General features: G+C 36.3%; 1 protein-coding gene and 1 non-coding gene across 3 annotated transcripts in view; one reads left to right on the top strand and one right to left on the bottom strand.

Annotated features, from left to right (window-relative positions):
• The window catches only part of CHN1 (chimerin 1), a 199,608-nt gene that overhangs the window by 62,666 nt on the left and 111,305 nt on the right, over nt 1–25,637 (top strand). The window contains exons 4-5 of one of the 2 annotated variants that reach the window (XM_061135169.1): nt 8,802–8,833; nt 11,259–11,372. In XM_061135169.1, the coding sequence (XP_060991152.1) occupies nt 8,802–8,833; nt 11,259–11,372 (146 nt within the window). Of the gene's footprint in view, nt 1–8,801; nt 8,834–11,258; nt 11,373–25,637 lie in introns of those variants that run through there. The other variant, XM_061135171.1, reaches the window with a different exon arrangement.
• LOC133051400 (U6 spliceosomal RNA) lies at nt 24,493–24,599 on the bottom strand. Its single transcript, XR_009691880.1, has one exon. It is a non-coding gene; the product is annotated as a U6 spliceosomal RNA (small nuclear RNA).

Genomic DNA, 25,637 nt, shown 5'->3' on the forward strand with positions numbered 1-25,637 from the left:
AGTAGGAGGAAAGCAGTTTAATTGAAATCATACTCTTCAGTTCTGATTACCTCTGTGCTGACACAGCCTATAGCTTAACTGTTGACTCTATAAAAATTAAGATTCTCATGCTCATATGTCTCTTGGGTGTTGTGATGATCCCTTATTTAACACTTATGTGCTGGATCTGGAAAGCATTTTTTGAATGTTCAGTAGTAGTATTGAGTTATTAAACAAACTATTAAATCAACCTATCCATTCAAAAACCTGCTTTCACCTTATTTTAATGTCATCTTTATGCTTTGATGTAAAAAAATTAATGATGCCTTGATGTAGAAGTACATTTAAAAAGGGATCACATCTACAATTCCAGAAAAATGCCTTTACTGTTGAACTGTTAACATAAACAGATTGATAGTTTCCACCTCTTTAGCCTTACTACTAGGAGTTACTTCTAGTAACTAATCTAAGGTGGGAAAATAGTGGGAAAAGAAGTTTATTTTTTAAAATTTACCTATTCACCTTCCTAATATAGTCTACTAATAAAAAAAATAACTAATATCAAGAAGCTGAATACCTGGCTTTCCGCAAGTCCCTATATAGTAATTGCAGAGCTTTAAAAAATATAAATATTCTTTATTGAATTTGTAAAATCCAGCAGCACATAGAGAGCTATCCTGCTTGACATGCTGAAGGTTAGTGTTTTCTTGGATAAAGTATAAAATGCAATGGAAAGCATCCTGTGTTCTTAATAGTTCAAATTTTGATCTAAATATTGCAATTGAGTACCACCCACCCTTACCTGTGCTAACTGAACATGGATCAACCAGAATCAGATAATTAAAATTGCTGTTGTTGATAAAATCATTAATGTCCTGAAATTGCTATTATAAATATCATCATTAATGTACAAACTAGGTTGTTTATCCAAGGCAAGATGAGCTAACAGACCCCTGAGCCATGGACCACCAATCAGAGAATCATAAACCTGAGACATCTTGACTCCTGAAACTGTGATTAAGAAACATCAGAAGACCATAATTAATCCTAGCCACTTTCCCCTATTTAAAAAACACACTAACTCAAAGACCAAGTGGGAATCTGAGGCTTGTCTCCTATTCCCTTGCTAGGAGCCCTGACATACACCTGAACTTTACTGTAAACACCGGCTGTCAGGGTTTAGCTTTCTACGCTGTAGGCATACAAGCCCTTGCTCAGTTACAGTACCACCAAGAGTGTTATGGAATTGAGGAGGAAGGTAGGAACCCAGAAGTTGGGTATTTTACCGTTCAGTTCAGTTCAGTTGCTCAGTCGTGTGTGACTCTTTGCGACTCCATGAGCCGCAGCGCACCAGGCCTCCCTGTCCATCACCAACTCCCAGAGTGCACCCAAACCCATGTCCATTGAGTCAGTGATGCCATCCAACTATCTAATCCTCTGTCATCCCCTTCTCCCGCCCTCAATCTTTCCCAGCATCAGGGTCTTTTCAAATGAGTCAGCTCTTCACATCAGGTTGCCAAAGTATTGGAGTTTCAGCTTCAACATCAGTCCTTCCAATGAACACCCAGGACAGATCTCCTTTGGGATGGACTGGTTGGATCTCCTTGCAGTCCAAGGAACTCTCAAGAGTCTTCTCCAACACCACAGTTCAAAAACATCAATTCTTCCTTTCTTTCTAGTCCAACTCTCACATCCATACATGACTACTGGAAAAACCATAGCCTTGATTAGACGTACCTTTGTGGACAAAGTAATGTCTCTGCTCTGCTTTTTAATATGCTGTCTAGGTTGGTCATAATTTTGCTTCTAAGGAGCAAGCATCTTTTAATTTCATGGCTGCAGTCACCATCTGCAGTGATTTTAGAGCCCCCAAAAATAAAGTCAGCCACTGTTTCCACTGTTTCCCCATCTATTTCCCATGAAGTGATGGGACCAGATGCCATGATCTTCGTTTTCTGAATGTTGAGCTTTAAGCCAACTTTTTCACTCTCCTCTTTCACTTTCATCAAGAGGCTCTTTAGTTCTTCACTTTCTGTCACAAGGGTGGTGTCATCTGCATATCTGAGATTATTGATATTTCTTCCAGCAATCTTGATTCCAGCTTGTGCTTCCTCTAGCCCAGCGTTTCTTGTGATGTACTCTGCATAGAAGTTAAATAAGCAAGGTGACAATATACCACCTTGACATACTCCTTTTTCTATTTGGATTTTACCGTTAATGGAGGATGAAAAGTTAGATAGCCTTTGTAAGTTCCACGACACTTCTTGATCTTGTTTTTTTTGCCACCTTTTCCCTACACGTCATTTGTTGATATGTAGTTCTTTGACAGGTACCCACTCCTTCACTGGGCTGGCACTGCTTTTTCTTGTGGTTTTTATTTTTTTGGTTTGTTGAAGTCTGTTACCACATTATTGGCTTCCCTGGTGGCATAGTAGTAAAGAGTTCACCTGCCAATGCAGGAGACATGGGTTCGATCCCTGGGTCAGAAAGATCCCCTGGAGAAGGAAATGGCAACCCACTCTAGTATTCTTGCCTGGGAAATCCCATGGATAGAGGAGCCTGGCGAGCTACAGTCTGAGGCGTGGCAAAAGAGTTGGACACAGCTTAGCGAAGAGACAACAATAATATTGTCCATGTTGATTTTTTTTTGTGGTGTAAAATGCATGAGAAGAAACAGTAATTTTCAAAATGTAGTGGAAAACGTGTTCTCCCCTGGAAAGCTATTGTCTACACGCTGCACATCCTTACAGAGTATCTGATTTTGGTCTTTCGTTGTCTTTGAGCTGTTTTAAATTAGCTCCTCCTCCTCTTCCTAGTCTTTTCCTCTTTCTCCTCCTCCTCCTCCCTTTCCTCTTCGTCCCCTTTAATCCTCTTCTCATTCTCTGTCCTCCTCCTCTCCACTTTAACATAGGAAACAAAAATAGATCCAAAGCTCTATTTGAATATTTACTGACTTATAAGTCTTTAATTCAAAATCTACCATTGTAGGAAGCAAACCCCAAATGCAGTTTTTTTCTCCCTCTTCCCTCTTTCATGCCTCCAGATATCTGAGCCATTTTGAAAAACAGTACAAAATAAAATTTTGACAGTTGAAAGCATTTTTATTTTTGTATATAGGCTTTATATATATCCTCTAGGTTGCTGCCTGAAAAATTACTAATATTTGGCCAAGGTCGTATTCCTTAATGTTTCCTGTATTTATACCCTTTCAGGAAGCATCCTATAGAATTCCAGACTAAGTTTAAAGTGACTGCCTCTATGTACCATTGTTCAAATATAAACAAAAGGGAATTATTGATGTCTGACGTGATGTCTAACTAGGTCAGTACCACTGTTAGGAAGGAACAGCATTGAACATTTTGGAAGTGTTCTGTTTTAGTTCATTATTCTAGTGGTTTTGTCTTCAGAATTATATATTCTTTAAAATTGAATTTAAATTAGAAAAAACATTTTTTTTAGAACTACTATTTTGAACTATGGCCATGAATAGGGTTTCATTAAAGAAGTAATCCAAAACATGAATCTATAATATTGTGGGAGAGGAGAGGAGAGGATTAACAATTATTTTTTATATATATATATATTTATATATATATATATTTTAAAATTTCTGCTCTTTGCAGTTTTTCTTTGGAGAGCAAAATACTTATATATGAAACAAGTGCTTTTTGTTTTTTTTTTTTAAACAAGTTCTTTTTGTGGAAAATAAAATATAAGAATTAAGACCTTTATTTGGAAGAGTGTGGTTTGATGAATTTGATTAAAATGTTTTATGTATGAAAAAAGTAGGTCATTACTTACAAAGTTCTACAATAAATGTTAATTTGATGGATTCTATTGACATTTAAAATATTGTAGAATGGCATCTGTTTAGCTACCAAATTCTTATATTATGCACTTTATGTTATATTCGATAATGGTAGATTAACTTAAAGTTTTCTTTCTGTGGTGGAAGGACATATATTTATGCAGACCAAGCTACAGAATCTTTTATGAGCACCTTTTATTTTTAGTTTGAAATTTTTTGTTCTCCTCATTTCTCATTTTATCTACCCATTATATGCTATCATAAAAAAAGTTACCTACTAAATATAAAACTAGAGAAAGCAAAGCATATAATTCAGCACAAGTGATAATTTAAAATCACGTCTTAGCCACATTGACTTCAACCAGTTTTTTGTCTGAAAAAAGGTCCTTGACTATTATTATGAACTTCAGAAACTTAGAAATAAGAATACAAATGTTTATATACACACAAACATTTTTATTATTGCATATAACATTTAAATTCCCAGTTTGATCTATTTGCAAGTAAACTAGTTTTAGGATTATTCATAATCATTTGTATGATTTCATTTGAATCCATTTCAAATTGATTATAAGGTCGTTATATTACTGACTAATCCTTTAATTTGATTATCAGGATAATGCTATAGTGTCTGTGAGTTTGAAAAGACTATCCCAAGTCACTACTTAAATAATGATACCTTAGACATCCCCTGAATATGTAAGGGAGGAAAAATCTCTGTCCTCTTAAATTCAGTGTCTAGGCCTACAAATTAAACTTAACAAAAGAGAGATTAACAGAAAAGATTTATTTCATATGTACTTTGGTGAGGAGGGGCTCAAAGCAGGTAAATGAAAACCCCAAGAGGCAGTTACACCCAGGGGCTTATACGCCATTTTAACAAGGAATATTCAAGTGTGCAAAAAAGACAAAGAAAACAGGAGTCTGGGCTTCCGAGAGAAGTGGGAAGTTGTGGGAAGGTGATTAGGAACTGTACGGTAAGTAAGGGCTACTTAGTAAGGGTTAATTATGCAGATTCAAGTCATCTTGGGTAATCAATTGTTGTCTCTGAAGTTAGGTTCTTCTGCTCCTGTTTTGGGAGAAGGGGATGCCTTTACAAAGGGAAGTTAAATCTATGCCCTAGTTTTAGACAGAAATGGAGAGGGCAGATGTCTTCCTGTGTTTGCTCGCTCTTAATTGCCTTCAGCTCAAAATAATCCTTATGTTAAAGTGGCATGATCTGATCCCCTTCACTACCTAAGTAAGAGAAAAAAAGAATTAGTTTGTGTTTAAGTTTTATTTGACAGTTCCATTATAAAAATGCAGAGAAGATGTAAATTGGTGTGTGAATATTGTTTTGAACTTACTGTTTCTTCTATCAGTACTGTGTTAATCAACAATGCTTACCTAATTTCTTTTAATTCAAGACCTTTGGGTAAGGAAAATACAGCAATATAAAGCCAAAATTAATTGTCTTATGAAGATGGTTGCTTAGGCAATCAGTGGAAGCATATTGTAGACCAATGCAGGACTATCAAATAAGTAATCACTATTTATCTTGGGTTGTAACCCTGTTACTGAACCAAAGTTGCCTCCACACTTGCAACATAGCTAAGTCAATTTACTGACACTGGGTTTGGTGAAGGAAAGTATACCACCTATTGCCCGGCTAAGCAGAGAGTGGGCAGCTCCTGATGAAAAGAACTGAACTCTTCAATGGCTTTCATGGAAGGTTTTGTTAAGGCAACACTGGGCTGAGGGCTGCAGGGGAAATGACTTTGTTCTCACTGGTTGATGGTGAGGTCATGGGGTGGTGTTTAAGAATCCTAATCCTTAACTCTGGTTCCAGCCAGTCTAGAATCTACATGCTTGTGGTCAGCACAGAGTCACCGTCCTCTGCCTGATCCGGGTCTTATTCCTGCAGAGTAACTCAAACATAGGTGTCAGATGGTCGTGTGTCTCCCTTGAGGGGGATCTTGGGTGCATTTATTGCTGAGCTGTTGTTTCTTGACTGCTTTTCTTTTGTTTCTACTACTTGAGACACTGCGTGATTCTTCCCTAAGTAGTAACTACTTGAGTTTCCTCTTTGGAACTCAGGAAAGGGCTCGGAGACTAAAACGTTTTTTTACATACAAGAAATAGGGGACAAGGAGAGGCTGTTGTACCTGGGAGGGCCCTGCAGCAAATATGGCAAGTTTGCTGAAAACAGAGTCCTGCTCCATTTCAATGCCACTGACCGCCGCACCACCTGGGGCCAGCAGTTCCTCAGTCTTCACTGGTACTTGTGCTTGGCCCAGATTTTCATTAATGAGTAGAGTGTATTCAAGACCTTTCCTCTGTTTTTACCTCAGTCACATATGCCTGATAAGGTAATTTTCTTTAGCCACCTACAGAGATATCACAATTTGAGGGAAAGGCCATGATCTCCTCAAAATCTTGGGGGACCATTCTAATGTGTCTGAGACTCCACTGTTAGTTTGTACAAAAGTTATTCTTGATTTCTGTTTTTTTATAGTGATATTCTTTGTTAAAAGATTTTTTTTACAGGCAGTCCTAAAGTCCCATTTTGCCTTTCCCAAGGTCTTCTCAGTTTAATTATCTCTCAGCTTCCTCGAGGTATCCTTTGGTATATATTTTTCCAGATCTCTCTCCATGCTGTAGATATATATTATTGCATGCACAAGTGATTTTCCTAAGTGGTATCATACTGTATTACTCTTAGAGCTTATGTTTGTATTCAGTAGTTTGTCTTGGTGACCTCTTCGTGTTAGTTCCTTTAGAGCTACATTATTCCTTCAAACCATGCATATCATTTATACTGTAAAGCAGTTTAGTTATTCCTCTGTTGGTGTACATTTATTTCCATTTTAAAAATGACTGTGAACAGTGCTTCGGTGAGCGTTCTTATACATATCTTCATGTATACATGTGCAAGTGTTCCTCTACAGTCAGTACCAGGGGTTTATACATTTTTAGTTTGAATAAACACTGCACAGTTGTTCTGGATAACATTTCATCATACAGTACTGTAGAAGCTTAAATTAGTTATTTAAGACCTAAAGATTAAAATTTTCTCTCAAAAGCAAAGGTTTGCTTTTAAACAAAAATAGTTTCGTGGCCCTACTCTTCCTCTGTAGCTGTGGAGACCAGCTGGCATATTTTTTAGCACACTGAGTTTTATGAGCAGAGAAGTTATGCAACAAGACCAAATCAGGTGGAATTTACTTTTGAGAATATAAATGACTTGACTACAACTTCAATAGACAACAGAAGATTCCTAAAGGGTGAAGTGTTATATAAATACAATTTTCAGTAAAAGGTAACATTGTGTCTCTCCTACAGAAATGAAGATGAACATGTGTTTAAAATGTATTTTCTCATACGAAGAAACCAGGCAAATGTTAATAATCAGTTCAAAGGAAAAGTCAAAATTGCATATATTTATCGAGATTCAAGGAATGTTGAGATGAATTGCACTTAAAGACAAAGCCTGTTTTTCTCCTGAGAAGGGCTAAGGAAGAAGTCACTGCCACACAGGAAACGTGTTTGTGTGTGTGTATCAGTTACCTACATTGTAGACAATTCGAAAATAGCTCAAAGACAGTGATCTGGGCTAGCTAGATAAGCCAGCAGCATATGCTATAATCATACATTTCATTGAACTGCAAAATTTATTTCTCAAATATGAATAAATATCTCAAGCTTGCTTAAAACAGTACCAGACCTTGATGATTACCTTTAGGTAATCTAAACTTGGTGGTCAGGCTGTGTGTGGAGGTGAAGGGAAATAGTCACCAAAAGGACAGACTGAGATGCTTTGGGAAACTGCCATATTTAACTAATTTAAATGAGTCAGTGTCAAATACACAAAGGGTTTGGGCCCTTCTTGCTATTTCAGAGTAAGAATCACAGTTTCACCTTGGGTTCTACCAAGTAACCTTGAAGAAGTTCTCTAACCATGCTGATTCTCAGGTTTCTTCAGCAGTGTAATGAGAATGATAATACTATCTTATGAGGATGAAGTAGAATAATTCATCTCATTGTGAGCATTAAATGATTCAGAATGTAATTATAACACCTAGCATGAACTCAGTGAATGTAGTCCATGGTGTCTGCAATGGACTACTACAATAAGCTATCCCCTTATTCCATTTCTGTCAAGACCCAGTTTAAATGTCATCTCAGAGAAGTCTTCCCTGATCGCCCAACCTAAATACCTCATTAGTCCTCCCTTTTCTGTTACTCATTCTTTTCATTATAGCACTTATTACTGCTTCCTATTTTCTTGTTCGTTTTGTTTCTTCAAACCTCCTTATTGTGTGTCTGTCATCATCAGAATGTAAATCTCAAGAGTAACAACTGGTTTTGTCATATGACAGTTATGATGATTCCTACCACTTATTTGCCACTAAATAAAGGTGTCTTGAATGAACAGGACTAATATTCTAAGTCTACCCCAGGGACATTCCTTAGAATCAGTTCTATTGGACCTTTCTTTAGGTACAATGAGCACACAGACCAGGAAAAGCTCTTGGAGAGGTAGACTGTGATAAAGGAAGGACTGAATGGGCAAACAAAGGGGCAAGATTATATGGAGATGGTAACAGAATGGGGAATATGGTGTAACAGAATGGGCAATATGGTGTAACAGGAAGGGAGCGGACGGAAGAGAAAGCCAGTCTGTTCTGACACAACCATGGCACTAAGGTTTTGGATGTTTTATTTTACTTTTTGAATAAAGTGATGTAAATTTTTTTTTCAGATTAATAAAATCCTAGAAATGAAAGATAATTTAGTCTGACTCTTTTTACAAGCACAGTGTTTTATAGATAAGAAAAAGATCTGGGAGATGAAGTGAGCAGTCCAAATGAAATAGTCAATCTGCTGATAGAATTGGAACTCCAAGCTCTGATTTTTCTATTCTTATTCTAATTCTTTCTCTTAATATATGCTTTAGTTTGTCACATGTTCAAAATGTTGAGTTGTATTCTGAACATTTCCATTTCATAAATATCTTTCTTCTCTTTCCCAATAGGTAGAAAATAGACCAAAGTATTACGGAAGAGAGTAAGTATGGATTATCAGAAAACATTTTATAGATTGGAATATGTAAGAGAAACAGGTAAATGGATGCTTTTAGTAAAAACTAAAAGCAGGAGGAGAGAAGTGTTCAAGTTTGACTGAGTTAAATTATTTTTCTGACTATAAATGTAATTATAGTTGGTGAAAATATGGAACATAAAGACAAGTATTGCAAAAAATAACTTGGGAAAAATGTGCACACAACGCTAACATAAAGATGCAAGCCATGTTAAGTAAATAATACTAGATGTATATGAGGGAATGTATATATTTGTATGTATGTATATATTAAACATTATAGATACATATACACACATATATGTAGTAGGATATGGGTGGTTTATTCAACATTTATACTTTTATTTTCCAATTTTCTGTAAGTCAGTTTCTACCTAGAAATAACTCATGTTAAAAAGTTGAAGTATTATCTCCTGAAGATCTACTTTCTTAATGGTTTTTCCAAATTGAGTTGTTACACATATAATTTTTGTAGCCTGATTTAATATTAATAATGAGCATTTTTCTATTTTATTAAAAATGTAATGACTTTTAAAGTCCTTGATTCTTCTAATTATTAAAAAAAAAAAAAGAAATATAGCCCTTTGGGGAAGAGAACAAAAGTCACCTATAATCCTATCATTCCCCAAATTCATTTATCTTTCAGATAAACAATAATGTCTAAAACAAGTATTTTTATCTAAAGCTCTGTTTACATTTTCAGGACTCTTGTAAGTAAAACCTAGGCGATTATGAGTTGCGGGGAGCCAGTGGTGTTCTTTATGGTTATACTATAGTTTAGTCATTTCTCTGCTTTTGGCTTGTAGGCTGAATTTAAACTGTAGTATTAAAGATAATACCGTAAGAAATATCTTAGTGCATAAAGGTTTTACTGGGATGGAAATTTTAGGTCAACTGGTACGAATAGTTTTAAGAGTCTTTAAATACCACCATCAAGTTTTGTCCCAAAATTAGTTTCCTTGAATGAGATTTCCTTTTAAATTAATTGAGTTTTTAAAAGCAAGGAGATATTAAATTTTCTCAAATTAATTGGTGTCATGTAAACTTAAAATATCAATCTGATAATCTAATATTTGTGTTATTACCAGGGATAGGCTACCATCTTCTTGTTCCAACAGAATCAGAGTGGATCTGGTTCTGAACAATTGAGGAAATTTATGGAGTTAAGAAATTCCAGGAGCCATCATTAAAGATTATTATTCTAATTGTCGTGTTGTCTAAAACATGTTGTTCTAATTGAGCATAGCTAGCACAAGCTACTTTAAGACTCAAATTGAGAAAGACCAAATCTTCCCCATGAGAAAAGTTCCTAAAGGTTGCCACTTGAACTCTCATAAAGTTCTTAAATTATTATTGTACCATTTCAGGGCCTTTTCAATGTATCATTCCAAATTCAAGGGACTGTTGGGGTTTTTTGTACCTTTCAAAGCTACAGTCTCACTTGAGCATTTGCTCAGTTTGGTTTTCTTTGAGTTAATAAAAGGACAGGGGAGGGAGACGGGAGTGGGGATCGGGATGGGGAACACATGTAAATCCATGGCTGATTCATGTCAATGTATGGCAAAAACCTGTACAATATTGTAAAGTAATTAGCCCCCAACTAATAAAAATAAATGAAAAAAAGAAAAAAAAAAAAAGGACATAATATATGTGTAGGTTCTTTGTAAACTGTGCATCGCCATACGAATACAAGGTGGTTTTATACTTTTAATATTAATGATTAGTTACCATTGATGTTTTTAAATTTTCCAGTGTTTTATGTCAGAATGTTATAGGTGAACCTACAATGTTTTATATAAGGAATGTGTTAGTTATGTTTATTCTTACTCCTCCTTTTTTCTCTGTTAATCAAAAATAGTGTTTTAGCAGGGAGTGAAAGTAAGTGTTAAATTTGTTGGCTCTTGGCTTGAGTATGCACTGATGCAGATTATGCACATTATTGGGCAATCACGCCAATTAAGGGCAACCCAGGGTCCTGGAGAATTGCCAACCATAGACTCTGAGCCAAAATTCTGAAGCAATGCCACTGGTGTGAAGAAAGGAAGTGGGACACGTTTCTGTGTATTTTTTTAGCGTGTCCATATGGTCAGGCGGCTACATAAGAAGGGAATTGTCCTCTTGAGTGAGGCGGTTGATCTTCGCGGAGATGGAAGTGAATTTTGACTCCGTGATTGTTAAATGGATTGGAGAGCTACTTCCGTGCTGTTCTTGTCGCTGCAGCGAAGCCGGCCCAGGGCCAGGCCCTGGGAAACACAAGCACAGTTAAACCCAACTGCTCCCCTTCGATTATATGGCAGTACTTTGTCTAGAAAACTACAGGAGAAGGTGGGAGGTTTTGTTTTATCAAAAAAGGTGGAAAGCTTGCAGTTTCTGAATTGACTTTGTTTCTTAGGTTTCACGGCATGATCTCCCGAGAAGCTGCAGACCAGCTCTTGAGTGTAGCCGAGGGGAGCTACCTCATTCGGGAGAGCCAGCGTCAGCCAGGAACCTACACTTTGGCTCTAAGGTTGGTCGTGGACCTGTAATTATAACTGTGCCTCGTTCAAAACCCTCTTAATAGAGGGCTTTAAATTTTGAAAGCATCCCGCATGTAATTGAATTGGTTCTTGTTTTCTTGGGACCTAATTACCATTTTAATAGCTTTGAGACTCTTAAAAATTCCTCATGAATGGTAGCACTCAGTAATTAAGAACTTTTAAGGCATTTTTATTGTAGCTGTTTTCTTATATTTCATCTTACCCGTTCCCTCCCATCTGTCCTGCTGTGTCAGCACCCATCTATTTCTTGAATAAGGAAAGGAACTAAAGAGAAAAGATCTTTGTAACTTCTAAAATTAAAGCCAATGTCATTTCTCTTAAATTGGCTTTTGGTTCAGGCAGCTTTCCTTGGGAACGCCTGGCTCTTTCCTATCTATTGAACTTTGCCTGGCATTTTGACTGTTCTTAGCTTACAGCACAGTGGCCAGAAACAAATATATCCATTAACCCTGCAGTAATAACAGAATAATAATACAATAGCATGCTTATCTGTTGGGCCTACCTCCTGCTAGGCCTCTAACCTCATTTAATCTTCGTAACAGGTCTAGGATGTGTGTCCAATTATTGTCTCCACTTTATAAATAAGGAAACACAGGACCTAGAGGTTGAGGAGCTTGGCCAGGGTCATACATTTAAAAATTCGTGTAGCTGGGATTTGAACCTAGGCAGTTGGGTTTCAGAGTCTATGCTCTGAATCACTCCACATTGTTGCCTCTCCAGAGGCTTAGAATAATTATCAATTGTCTTTGTTCACTCCTTCGTTTGTTCGTGTGTGCAGTCACTTATATGTTGTTTGGAAAAGTTTAAAAGTAGAAACTTCGTTTAAGAAAGAAGTCAAAGAAATAGCATTTCTTTTGGTAACCACAGAGAGACAGTAGAAAGATGATAATGTCGCTTAGGACTCTGGTATGTTTTAACTCCTTCTCCAGGCACTTATGCTTGGTAAGTGAGCAGGGACGGCTCTTACTCCCACCCACCAGATTTATTATTAATCTTTCTGGCAAAAGAATGATATAATTCATTATTTCTTCATGCTGAATTTGGAATCAATGGCATCCTTGGAGAACAGAGCTTGTTAATAGGAATTCATGGAAATTTGCTCTTTATGGAAAATTATAAAATGTAAATCCCTCTTCAATTATTAATTACATATTTTCCAGGTTTAAGTTGTGACATATAGGGGAAAAACATCTGGGCTGGGAACCCAAATACCTATTCCTGTTGCCACTAAATAAACTAAAAGATTGATTTGGGCAAAAACTAAAAGATTGATTTGGGCAAATCACCTATATTCTTGAAGCCGTCTTCATCTTTCTACTCTTACCATTTTATAATTCTAGGATTCTGTGACATCACATATCCAAATAGATAGTTATCTGAGTGCCTGGGGCAGATAGGCCTTTAACTACAGGCTCATGGGGCAAACAAAGGAAGAAGGAGGTGGGGTGAGAGGAAAGAAAGAAATCTGTACACTCTTCCTTTTCCTTTTGTTGCCATCTCCCCACCTTCTTCTGAGATCCGGTAGCAAGTTCGAAAGCTAGAATTGGAACTCAGTTTTGCCACACTGCAATGTTCAGATACTTTCCATTATACCACATTGCCTCTCATAATGTGGTTACAATGCTGATTTTACTGAATGACTCCATCATATGCCCTGGGGTGAAGAATTCAATTTAGAGACAAATAGCACCCCAGCCTTCCCAGCTCTTCCTCATTCCTGCGTTCTCACCCTCACTACTACTACTCATGGCTTTATTTTAGATCACTCACTGTCCACTCTGGCCCAGAAATCCTAGAATTGGATTGAGGAATAGATCAACATGAGTTTGAGGTATAGGCCTTGGGTAACATGCAGCTTTCCTTTTGTTATGGAACAATCATCATAAAGTTTTTACATGGCAAAGAGATAGTAAAAGGGGTTGTAGTGGAGGTGGGGAATTTGTAAATATGCTTTGTGAGCAATTTAAATGCTAAAATATGATTCTCTTAGTTTTGAACTAGATGTATGGCAGGGAAGTGTTAAACAGAATGTGAAATAGTTGTATTGTTTTATCTATTAATCTTATCTGATACTCCCCATTTCAACTAATGATTCTCCCAACTAACATCAGTTTGTTTTAATAGAATGTGTGCCCCACTGAAGTAGGGGGGCAGTTTGAATTTATAGCCATCAGTGTTCATTATGTTGTTGTCATTGTTCATCATGCATTTTCTGTATTAAACAGGCCCTAAAATTAGGAATAAGTTGTTGAACTCAAGTTGTTCCATAGGCACCTCAACCTCAGTATGTCTAAAACCAAGCTCATCAGTTTTCCTACCAAATACGCTTGTCTTCCCTTTAATAGCTGGTGATGCTGTTATTTAGCCATTTCATAAGACCAAAAGCAAAATACCATTTTCTTTTCTCTTAGTTCTGTTTTAAGATGTTTGTAGGCTTGGCCTTACTCATTTAGAGGCTTCCATCTTACACTATTATCAAATACTGTATCCCATATCAAATGTATATTTTTTTGCTCTTGTTTGTGTTTGGAAATATAAATTGCTTTTGGAATTAACTTTAGTTTTGTATTTTTCCTTTTATGTTTTGGAATCATATCTTTTTTTTTTTAAATATATTTTATACCTTTTCATAGACTCTGGAAAGCCTAAAATACTTGTACCTGTATTATCTAATGATTAAAAGAACTTTTTTTCATCTTGCTCATCTCACACAGCCATACCCAACAATCATTTATTTCTTAAGTATTTCTCACATTTCCCTCTCCCTTTCAGTCAAGCCACCTTCTGGGTTAGTTTGATGAGAAATTTCTCTATATCCAGCCTTATTCTTTCTAATGAGTGATCAGTTGTAAAATCTGATGCAGTGATCAGCGAAGTTGTAATGTTGAATGGGACACAAGGTTTCAAAGGCCACACCTCCCTCTATCATTGGCATCTTCCCCATACCTGGGGAAGCCTAACCTTTACTGATGATCTTTGTGTACAATGTAAGTTACTAGTTCAGGAAGTATGTGTTGTATGTGTGCTGTTTCAGTATCAACTTATTGCAGTCAGGAAAGAGATTCTCATTGCATGACATGAAAGGTTGTCTGTGGTTGACACCTCACTTTCCTCTTCATTGTCTTCTTCTTGTACACTCCTGTTTCAGCCTGAATTTCTAGCCAGGCCTTGTCCTGCTTTTCTGCCTTTGCTGTTGTGGACCACTTGGTTTGGGAAAAATGATTGTTGCTCAGTCAATGTCTTTGTATCCAATGAAGCATTGGACATACATCCACATGGTTGGAGACTGCAGCTGAAGATAAGATGCTCTTTATACCCTGTGAAAAAAAGATAAGATGTTCTCCCAGGCACTAGATTATACCTCACGAAACATGAAGTGATTCCTGTCATTTTGGAATTTTTTGTGTTGACTTTGACAGCATTTGTGTTAGTTAGTTATAGTTTAATGAGCTATCATGGTATATATCAGCTGCAAGTAACCTAAAATAATTTAAGAAGTTTTCTTGAAGACATTTTTCTTTATATGATTTTCATAGTTTTAGAATGACTTCTTAAAAAAATTTTATGAGTCATTCTATAACTTTTCTCACTAGAAGGAAAGCTTGTTGAGTTCAGTATTGTGGTATATATGGAATAGCAAGTGAAAAAGATAGGACTGTCCTTGCTTTGTATTATCCTTTTTATTAGATGTTAAATATATGCAAAAGAACACTTATAAGAAATATAAAATTATTAAATGTCATGTTACTATAACTTTAGAGCTATTCATCATAAACTATTTTCTGACTTTTCTAAGTTTCTTTTCCCCCTCTGGACTTCTAATTTCCTGACTTCCATCTCTCTGAACTTCAGTTTGGACATTTTCTGTCGACCTGTCTTCCAGTCCACTGGACCTTTTTATTCGACTTTTTTCTCCTCTTTTTGGTCAGCTGTAAATCCACTCATTGAGTTCCTGTTTTCATGTATTGTGTTACTTAGTTCCAAAATTTTCATTTGCTTTTTATTTTTTTTTAAGATTTTAATCCTCTGATGAAATCTTTTTCTTCTTTTTTCCATCTTTTCCTATATATTCTTGAACCATAACCTATCAAAACAGTTGTTCTTTATAAGTAACTGTTAAAATTACATAAGCACTGTACCATGAATTCTTGGAAATGTGAAATAAGAAAGTAAAAAGACTAGTGGAGAGCTAGTGTAAATGATCATGTGAAATGGCCTTTTAAATATTTGATATCTATTTTCTCATTCCCACCACTGTTCCTAATAAGAATCTGGTTCTTACCAGATAAAAGTCTGGTTTTCTTTTCCTGTTTTAAAAGAAGGAAGAAGGTTGAAATGCATACCAGTTACACAGTGTAGCATAGTGGTGGTGGTTTAGTCGCTAAGTCATGTCCAACTCTTGCGACCCCACAGACTATAGCCCACCAGGCTCCTCCATCCATGGGATTCTCCAGGCAAGAACACTGGAGTGGGTTGCCATGTCCTTCTCCAGGGTGTAGCTATGTAGGTATTCATTAAAGTCATTTCCTTATTAGATAGTGAGGATCAGTCCATGATACAATCCTTCAAATCTTTTAGTCCTGACCAACTTCTTATTAAAGTAGTATATTCCGTTTTAGCTTTGGTAAATAGTAAGAAAATCTAGTGTGTGTTCTACAGAAAGTTTTAGGCAAGGTGAGGCACCAAAGTTATGTAAATTCTATTTTGATAAAGTTCTTTTGCTGTAATATTTTGAACTTGATTTAAAGTATTTTCCAAACTGACTTCAAAATAATTTAATATTTTAAAGATTATATAAAAACCTGCATCATCAAAAATAGCAGCACATCATCTCAAAGTATTTTATAACTATGAAAATAGCAATTTTCTTCACAGAGTAAAAACCATAGCAAAATGAAGTAATGATTCTTCTCTGCTGATTGCAAACATCAGTAAGAAATAACATTACATATGATTTAGGATCTTTTATTGAGTTTTTGAATTCTACCAGATATTATCCAAATGGGTCAAAAAGGAAGACATTTAAGCTGCCTCTTAAAGGTAAAATGTAAGTTTGCCAGGTAGAAGGATAGGATGTGATTAATTTTAAAAAAAAAGTATTTTGGGAAGAAGAAAAAGTCGAGGAAGGAATATTTAGAACAGTGTGGAACATTTGGTGTATGGCATGCTTCTGGGACTCGCGGGTGCAGGAAGTTAGCAGTAGGATTGCCAGGAAAGACTGGTATTTCATGCTTAAGAATTTGAATTTTATCTGTAGGAAATAGGAGTCACTGAAGACTTTTAATAGAAGAGAGTAATGGTTATTTGTAATATTTGCAATGTTAAAAATCATTGTGGGAGCAATAAGAATAAATAAATAAATGGATAGGATGGTGGAAATTAAGTTTTACCAGAATTACTTGATAATTAATTTAGTAAATGGTTTTCCTTGGGCAATGGAAAACTGATCTTTAAAAGAGTTTCCAGTTACTTTATAGATTTTCAAGAGTTCCTTATGAGGAGAAATGTTAACTCCAAATTTGGCAACTCTAGAGACATTCCTGTTGAGTCAGAGTCATTTTAGTTTCTCTGTATTGGGTAATGAGCAGGATGACACGTGTGCACGAGTCTTGATGATCCCCAAACCCAGTGTTTAGATATTCCAGAACAGATTTTGGAAATATTCCAGATAACGTTTTATACCTACAGTCCTTGATGCTTCCTGTTGATTTTATACTGATCATCAAAATAAGAATTATTTGTAAAAATTTTAGATACTGGAAAGCAATGAGAATTTAAAAACTAAGGAAGCAAAATGTTTGGGCATATTTATTATATTTTCTTTAAAAAATATTTGATAAGTTCTGAAGTATACCCTATGTTAACCTAAAAAATAAAATTCACTATCAGGATAGTATGTATAGTATCATACTATTTAGTGTGTGTGTGTGTGTCTGTTTAGGGTGTATATGTAAGTAGACAACTCTCTAAAAGAATGATTGCCACTGTTCACAGTGTTATCTCTTAAATAATGAACTTAAAGGTGATTTTTATTAATACTTCTCCGTACCTTTCTGATTTGCCTGGTATTTTTAAAACAATGTCTTGTGTATCATTTTTTATAATCAGACAGAAATATCAATAGGATTATTTTCATTTTAAGAAAAATCAAAGACACTAGCTGGAACCTTGGGTCAAAATGGAAGATAGTACCTTCTAAATCATTGAAGATTTGACTGTAAGTGAAATGTATCATCATATTTAAATCATTGATCAGAAGAATTAGTCAGCCTTGAGGGAAATAGGCAAGTCACAGAAATGTGTTCTAGAGTCCAGGATCTATGGGAGAGGGTAATCTTGGCCTACATTGGCAGTGCTGTATCTAGTATGAGATGCTCCTAAAGGAACAGCGTGAATTTCCCTGCCACTAAACATAATCAGTTGGGTTTGTTTGATGCAGTACTGGTCATAGCATGTGAGTGTTTATAAAACTATACTGCCTTTCCCAAATTCATTTGATCACGATACCCTCTTTTTGTGGAATCTCTCTGTGAAACACTCTGAGAAATAATCTATTAAACATTTGATTCACTTAGTTCCTCTGGCTGTGGACTCCATGATCACTGAGTAACTATTTTTTTGAGGGATTTTTTTAAACCATTTTTTAAATTGACATTTAGTTCATTTACTGTATTGTGTTAGTTTCAGGTATATAGCAAGGTGAGTTAGTTTTATATATATACATTCATATATATATATATACATAGGCTTCCCAGGTGCCACTGGTGGTAAAGAACCTGCCTGCCAGTGCAGGTAGACGTTAAGAGACATGTGTTTGATTCCTGGGTCAGGAAGATCCCCTAGAGGAGGTCACGGCAGCCCACTCCAGTATTCTTGCCTGGAGAATATCATGGACAAAGGATCCTGGAAGGCTGCAGTTCATAGGGTCTCACAGAGTCAGACACAACAGAAACAACTTAGCACACACACATATATATACACATATGTTTGTGTATCTGCCTGCAGTGTTTATAAATCTGCCTACAAAACAGGAGACATGGTTTGATCCGTGGGTCGGAAAGATCCCCTGGAGAAGGAAATGGCCACCCACTCAAATATTCCTGACTGGAGAATTCCATGGACAGAGGAGCCTGGTGGGTTACAGTCCATGGGGTTGCAAAGAGTCAGACATGACTGAGAAACTAACATTTACTAGATTATGTTATATATAATATATATATTATATATATATATGTATGTATGTATATACACATATGAGTATCAGTTCAGTCCAGTCCAGTCGCTCAGTCGTGTCCGACTCTTTGCGACACCATGAATTGGAGCATGCCAGGCCTCCCTGTCCATCACCAACTCCCAGAATTTACTCAAATTCATATCCATTGAGTTGGTGGTGCCATCCAGCCATCTCATCCTCTGTCGTCCCCTTCTTCTCCTGCCTTCAATCCGTCCCAGCATCAGGGTCTTTTCCAATGAGTCAACTCTTCGCATGAGGTAGCCAAAGTATTGGAGTTTTAGTTTCAGCATCAGTCCTTCCAATGAACACCCAGGACTGATCTGCTTTAGGATGGACTGGTTGGATCTCCTTGCAGTCCAAGGGACTCTCAAGAGTCTTCTCCCAACACCACAGTTCAAAAGCATCAATTCTTCAGCACTCAGCTTTCTTCACAGTCCAACTCTCACATCCATACATGACCACTGGAAAAACCATAGCCTTGACTAGATGGACCTTTTTTGGCAAAGTAATGTCTCTGTTTTTTAATGTGCTATCTATGTTGGTCATCACTTTGCTTCCAAGGAGCAAGCGTCTTTTAATTTTATGGCTGCAATCACCATCTGCAGTGGTTTTGGAGCCCAGAAAAATAGTCTGACACTGTTCTACTGTTTCCCCATCTATTTCCCATGAAGTGATGGGACCAGATGCCACGATCTTAGTTTTCTGAATGTTGAGCTTTAAGCCAACTTTTTCACTCTCCTCTTTCACTTTCATCAAGAGGCTTTTTAGTTCCTCTTCACTTTCTGCCATAAGGGTGGTGTCATCTGCATATCTGAGGTTATTGATATTTCTCCTGGCAATCTTGATACCAGCTTGTGCTTCCTCCAGCCCAGCGTTTCTCATGATGTACTCTGCATATAAGTTAAATAAGCAGGGTGACAATATACAGCCTTGACGTACTCCTTTTCCTATTTGGAACCAGTCTGTTGTTCCATGTCCAGTTCTAACTATTGCGTCCTGACCTGCATATAGGTTTCTCAAGAGGTGGGTCAGGTGGTCTGGTATTCCCATCTCTTGAAGAATTTTCCACAGTTTATTGTGATCCACACAGTTGAAGGCTTTGACATAGTCAATAAAGCAGAAATAAATGTTCTTCTGGAACTCTCTTGTTTTTTTGATGATCCAGGGGATATTGGCAATTTGATCTCTGGTTCCTCTGTCTTTTCTAAAACCAGCTTGAACATCTGGAAGTTCACGGTTCACGTATTGCTAACGCCTGGCTTGGAGAATTTTGAGCATTACTTTACTAGCGTGTGAGATGAGTGCAATTGTGCGATAGTTTGAGCGTTCTTTGGCATTGCCTTTCTTTGGGACTGGAATGAAAACTGACCTTTTCCAGTCCTGTGGCCACTGCAAAAGCTATATATTAGCATATATAGCGCTATATATATAACAGCCCTGGTGGCTCATTGGTGAAGAATCCACCTGCAATGCGGGAGACATGGGTTCAGTCCCTGGGTTGGGAAGATCCCCTGGGCAAGGAAATGGCAACCCACTCCAGTATTCTTAGCTGAGAAATCCTATGGACAGAGGAGACCAGGCTACAGTCCATGGGGGTCACAAAACAGTTGGACATGACTTAGTTACTAAAACAAAACAAACATATATTTAGATTCTTTATCAATATAAGATATTACAAGATGTTGAGTATAGTTCCCTGTTCTGTATAGTAGGTCTTTTTTGTTTATCTGTTTTATATATAGGAGTGTGTATTTGCTAATCCTAAACTCCTAATTTATCTCTACCCGCAGCCCCTACTATTGGTAACCATAAGTTTGTCTTCTCTATGTTGGTGAGTCTGTTTTTCAAGATTGTTTTGGATATTTGGGACCTTTTTTGTATTTGTGTACAAATTTTAAAATTTTCTGTTCTAGTTCTGTGAAAAATGCCATTGGTAATTTGATGGGAATTGCATTGAATCTGTAGATTCTTGCATAGTATGGTCATTTTAACAGTGTTGATTCTTCTGGTCCAAGAACACAGTATGCCTTTTTATCTGTTCATGTCGTTTTTAGTTTCTTTCATTGCATTTTATATAGTTTTCAGAGTATAGGACTTGGCTTCCTTAGGTAGGTTTATTCCTAGGTATTTTATTCTTTTTGATACAATGGTAAATGAGATTGTTTCCTTAATTTCTTTTTCTGATATTTTGTCATTAGTGTATACATGCAAGATTTCCATGTATTAATTTTGTGTCCAGCAACTTGACCACATTCATTGATGAGCTCTAGTAGTTTTCTGGTAGCATATTTAGGATTTTCTACATATAGCATTGTGTCATCTGTGAAAGGTGACAGTTTTACTTCTTCCTTTCCAATTTGGATTCCTCTTCTTTCTTTTTCTTCTCTGATTGCTGTGGCTAGGACTTCTAAAACTGTGTTGAATAAAAATGGCAAGAGTAGGCCTCCTTGTCTTGTTCCTGATCTTAGAGGAAATGCTTTCCGCTTTTCACCATTGCATATGATGTTAGCTTTGGCTTTGTCATATATGTGGGTTTGCCACGTATGGTCTTTTGAGTGGGTTTGTCCTATGTGTCCCATTGAGATGTGTTTCCTCTGTGCCCACTTTCCAAAGAGTTTTTTAAAAATCACAAATGGATGTTGAATTTTATCAAAAGCTTTTTCTCATCTATTGAGATGATCATATGGTTTTTATTCTTCAGTTTGTTGATATGGTGTATCACATCAATTGATTTGTGGATACTGAGAAATCCTTGCATCCCTGGGATAAATCCAACTTGGTCATGGTGTATGATCCTTTTACTATATTGTTGGAATTGGTTTGTTAGTATTTTGTTGAAGATTTTTGCCTATAGAGGTCCATCAGTGATATTGGCCTGTAATTTTCTCTTTTTATGGTATCCTTGTCTGCTTTTGGTATCAGTGTGTTGGTGGCCTAATAGAATGTAGTTTTCTGACAGTGTCTTTCAATGTGGTTCATCTACAGAAAGAAAAAACTTAAAAATGGATAGGCTGTTTGAGCTTTTGAGTTATTTCTCATTTTCAGTTAATAAGTTAGAATTAAATGTTGGCAGTAAGGGGAGAAAAGAAGGAAAAAATATATCAGATTTCTTCTGTTGAGTAAGTCAGATAGCGTCCTCATTTTTTTCTTTTTTTCTACCCTCCTTCTTGATTAATGAACTTAAAAGGTTCCTTGTTGAAGTGTTGAATTGATAGAGGGAAAAAAAATTTAAGAGCTAACTGCCTCACCAATTTTTTTCTTCCTGTTTTCTGATTTTTTTCCCTGGACCAAAAAAGATTTACCTCCTATCCTGTGTTCTGAAACATGTGCTTATGGCAACCAAGCATTGTTTCTATGTATTACAAAAATTCAACCTTTTTCTTATTTTTAAACTATATTCCAAAGCTTGCTTTTTACATTTATTGTATCTTAGTCTTAAACTTTTCCCTTCTTTTGGTTATGAATAACCTACCAGTTCACCCACTTTTAAAGTGTGCAATTCAGTGGTTTTTAGTGCATTCACAAAGTTATGCAACATAATCAATCTTAGAGCATTAATCACCGTAAAAGAAACTCCATAACCCATTTGCAGTCAGTTCCCATTTCTCCTCAACCCACCCAGCCCCAGGGAACCATTAGCCTACTTTTTTGTCTCTGTAGATTTATACATCCTGGATGTTTCATAAGAGTGGAATTGTGTATAAAATATGTTCTTTTGAGATGACTTCTTTCTCTTAGTGTATTTCCAGGGTTCATCCATACTGCTGCATGTATCACTACATTATATCTTTTTATTAATAAATAATATTTGAGTACTGTTCCACTGTTTGGATATATATTTTGCTTGTCCATTCAGCAGTTGATGGACATTTGAGTTTCCATTTTTTGGCATCACGAATAGTGCAGTCACCATGAATAATGCTGTGTAAGAGGCTTCGTGTGGGCATATGTTTCTGTTTCTCTTGGGTACATACCTACAAGTGAAATTGCTGGATCATATGAACTGCCAAATTTTTCTTTCCAAAGTGGTTTTACCATTTTACAACCCCACAAGCAATGTGTGAGGGCTCTAGTTTCCCCACTCTTTGCTAATACCTGTTGTTAATGTCTTTGATTTAAACAGTGGGTGTGACATCCTAGTGAGTATGAAGTGATATCTGTTTTGATTTGAACTTTGCTTCTGAATGGTACTTAACTTTTCAGATTTTCTTCACAGCATGTTTTTTATTCCTTGATGTTCTGTCTATTCAAAACTTCAGTTTCCTCTCAAAAGTTTGCATCCATAGCAATGGGTTTAAAACAGAAGATAGAGAAGTCAAAAAAGCAGATTTCAAGATATTTTTGGTTTTTGTATTTTTAAGGCACAGCATAAAGCATATTTCACTGAGTAGTTCTTTTAGGATGGAATTGAGTTTCAAGTACATTTTGTGGCTAATCAACAGTAACTGACACGAGAGGGAGAATTCTGACTCTCTGGCTGTCTACCCTGAAAGAGGAACTAGAATATGACTTGTGTATCTACTTTAAGAGGCAGTAGGAAACATACCAGATTCTTTTAAATTTAAGAGCTGTTTCTTGGTAACCAGAACACCTCCATAAGGTGTTGATAATGTGCCTCCTTTCCTGTGAATGATTTGCATACGCAAATATTTTATTAATGGGCCTACTGGTTTTTTCCATATAATAGTGAATGTTTACTGAATATTAACTATATCAGGGAGTATGATGAATACTTTTTATGAATTATCATTCAGTATTTTCTAGTACTTTTTCATGTTGTGGCACCCACTGAAAATTGTGCTGTTATATGATACACTAAGAGCAAATGCGGGGGGCTGACTCTGCCAGATGTGAGCAGCCCAAGGACTTGAACTACATCAGACCTCCTGGCCCCTGAAAGGGCCAACAGATTTGATATCTTGTAACTCTGACCTCTAACTCTGATATACAAGCTGGAAAACTCAGTTTTATTTACAGATAAGTACATTGGTTAGATGCTGTATTTTTGCATTTTACAGATAAGAAAACTGAGGCTTAACTTCCTCAAGAACAAAAGCTAAGAAACAGAAAACATAACTTAAGAAAAACAACATCCAAAATAATAAAACATTGTAGCCCTTACGTAAGTTGAAAAGGGGTGTGTGGCACAAGAGTAAACCCTTAGCTTTTAAGTCAATGAGTTTTTAATAAAGATTTTTAAGTTACAGTACCATTTTTATAAAGTGGATAAACCTTTGTTTAAAGCCTTTAAGGATGAAATTTATTCCAACTAATTCTCAAGAGTTAACTTTCCATCCCTCTCCCCTAAAAAAAGAGAAAAGTCAAATTAAGTATATATCACGTTTAGTTATGTAAGGTAAACTTCCATTATAAAATCATTTCATAATCATATGTTCTTATAAGAATAATTTTGTAGTGAGTTTGGATTCCTTTTCAGAGAAAAACAGCAATAATAATCTCTAAAAATAATAGTATTCTTGAATCCATGTCACTTATAACATCTTTTGATTATGAAAACAACATATGACTGGTAAAAAAATTTTTTTTTTCAAATAAGAATGGTATATAGTTATATTGTACCTTACTTTCCCTCCACATACTTTTAGTTCTAGTCTATAGAGATAATGCTATTCACAATTATTTGTCTATTCTTCTGGAAGTTGGTCAAGTATAAAGTATATATGCATTTTTATGTCCTATATATACATTGTATTTTATTATGTGATAGTTATTAGGTAGAGGCTAATTATAGAAGCAGAGATCCTCTCTAGTCTTTACAGATCTTTGTCCTATTGTCTGTTTGACTGTATAGTTATGTAACTAATAGACAGTGCCTTTATTTTTTTTTTTTTTCTTAAAATATGGAACGCTTCACGAATTTGCGTGTCATCCTTGCGCAGGGGCCATGCTAATCTTCTCTGTATCGTTCCAATTTTAGTATATGTGCTGCCGAAGCGAGCACAGACAGTGCCTTTAAAAAGCTATCAATACCTTGTTTATTTAGTCTTAGCTGATAGTTGGTAACCATTTAAGAACATTTTGAGCTAAAGTCTGTGAGTTTAGATTTAGTTCTTATGATGGGGTTGATGATTAGTAATAGAATGGGTAACAAGATGATTAAATGGGCTCCTCTCATAATGCACCTGTTGCAAATGTATTTCCATTTGTAATTTAATTCATTGTGTCTTTCAGTTTAGAATGCTGGTAAGATTCTTGGCTCAGCTGGTAAAGAATCTGCCTGCAATGTGGGAGACCTGGGTTTGATCCCTGGGTTGGGAAGATCCCCTGGAGAAGCGAAAGGCTACCCACTCCAGTATTCTGGCCTGGAGAATTCCAGGGACTATGCAGTCGGTGGAGTCGCAAAGAGTCAGACACGACTGAGCGACTTTCACTCTTCACTAAGATTCTACTAACTCCCCTGGTGGCTTAATGGTAGGGAATCTGCTTACCAATGTGGGAGATGTGGGCTTGATCCCTAGGTCAGGAAAATCACCTGAAGAAGGAAATGGCAACCCATTCAGTATTCTTGCCTGGGGAAATCCCATGGACAGAAGAGCCAGGCGGTCTCCGTGGGGTTGCAAAGAGTCAGACACAACTGAGTGACTAGACAACAAACAACAAAGATCTATTAAGGAAAGAATTCCTAAGAGAATGGTAATCTTTACAACTCTGTGATTCAGTATGAAGAAACTATTGCTACTGTATTAGAAAATGGTAAAATGCATTGAAGTAAAAAAGTACAATTTTGCTATTGAAAAAAATTTCTAATTGAATCTCAGATCATTAAGTTGACTTATAAAGTGAACCCAGCCAAAGAGTTCCTAGGTAAAGTCATAGGTTATAGTAGATATTGGTACAGGGGCTTTCACATTTTTAAAATATGAAAATTGGTTGAAAGCTTTTTCATATTTAGGAAGAAGGATCAAAAGGAACCAGAGAAGGATTATGTGGCTGGTGGGCGTTGACGTGTAATGTACTGTGTGTTCTCTTGATCTGATAG

The sequence above is a fragment of the Dama dama genome, chromosome 33 (assembly GCF_033118175.1).
Source record: "Dama dama isolate Ldn47 chromosome 33, ASM3311817v1, whole genome shotgun sequence".
Taxonomy (NCBI): domain Eukaryota; kingdom Metazoa; phylum Chordata; class Mammalia; order Artiodactyla; family Cervidae; genus Dama; species Dama dama.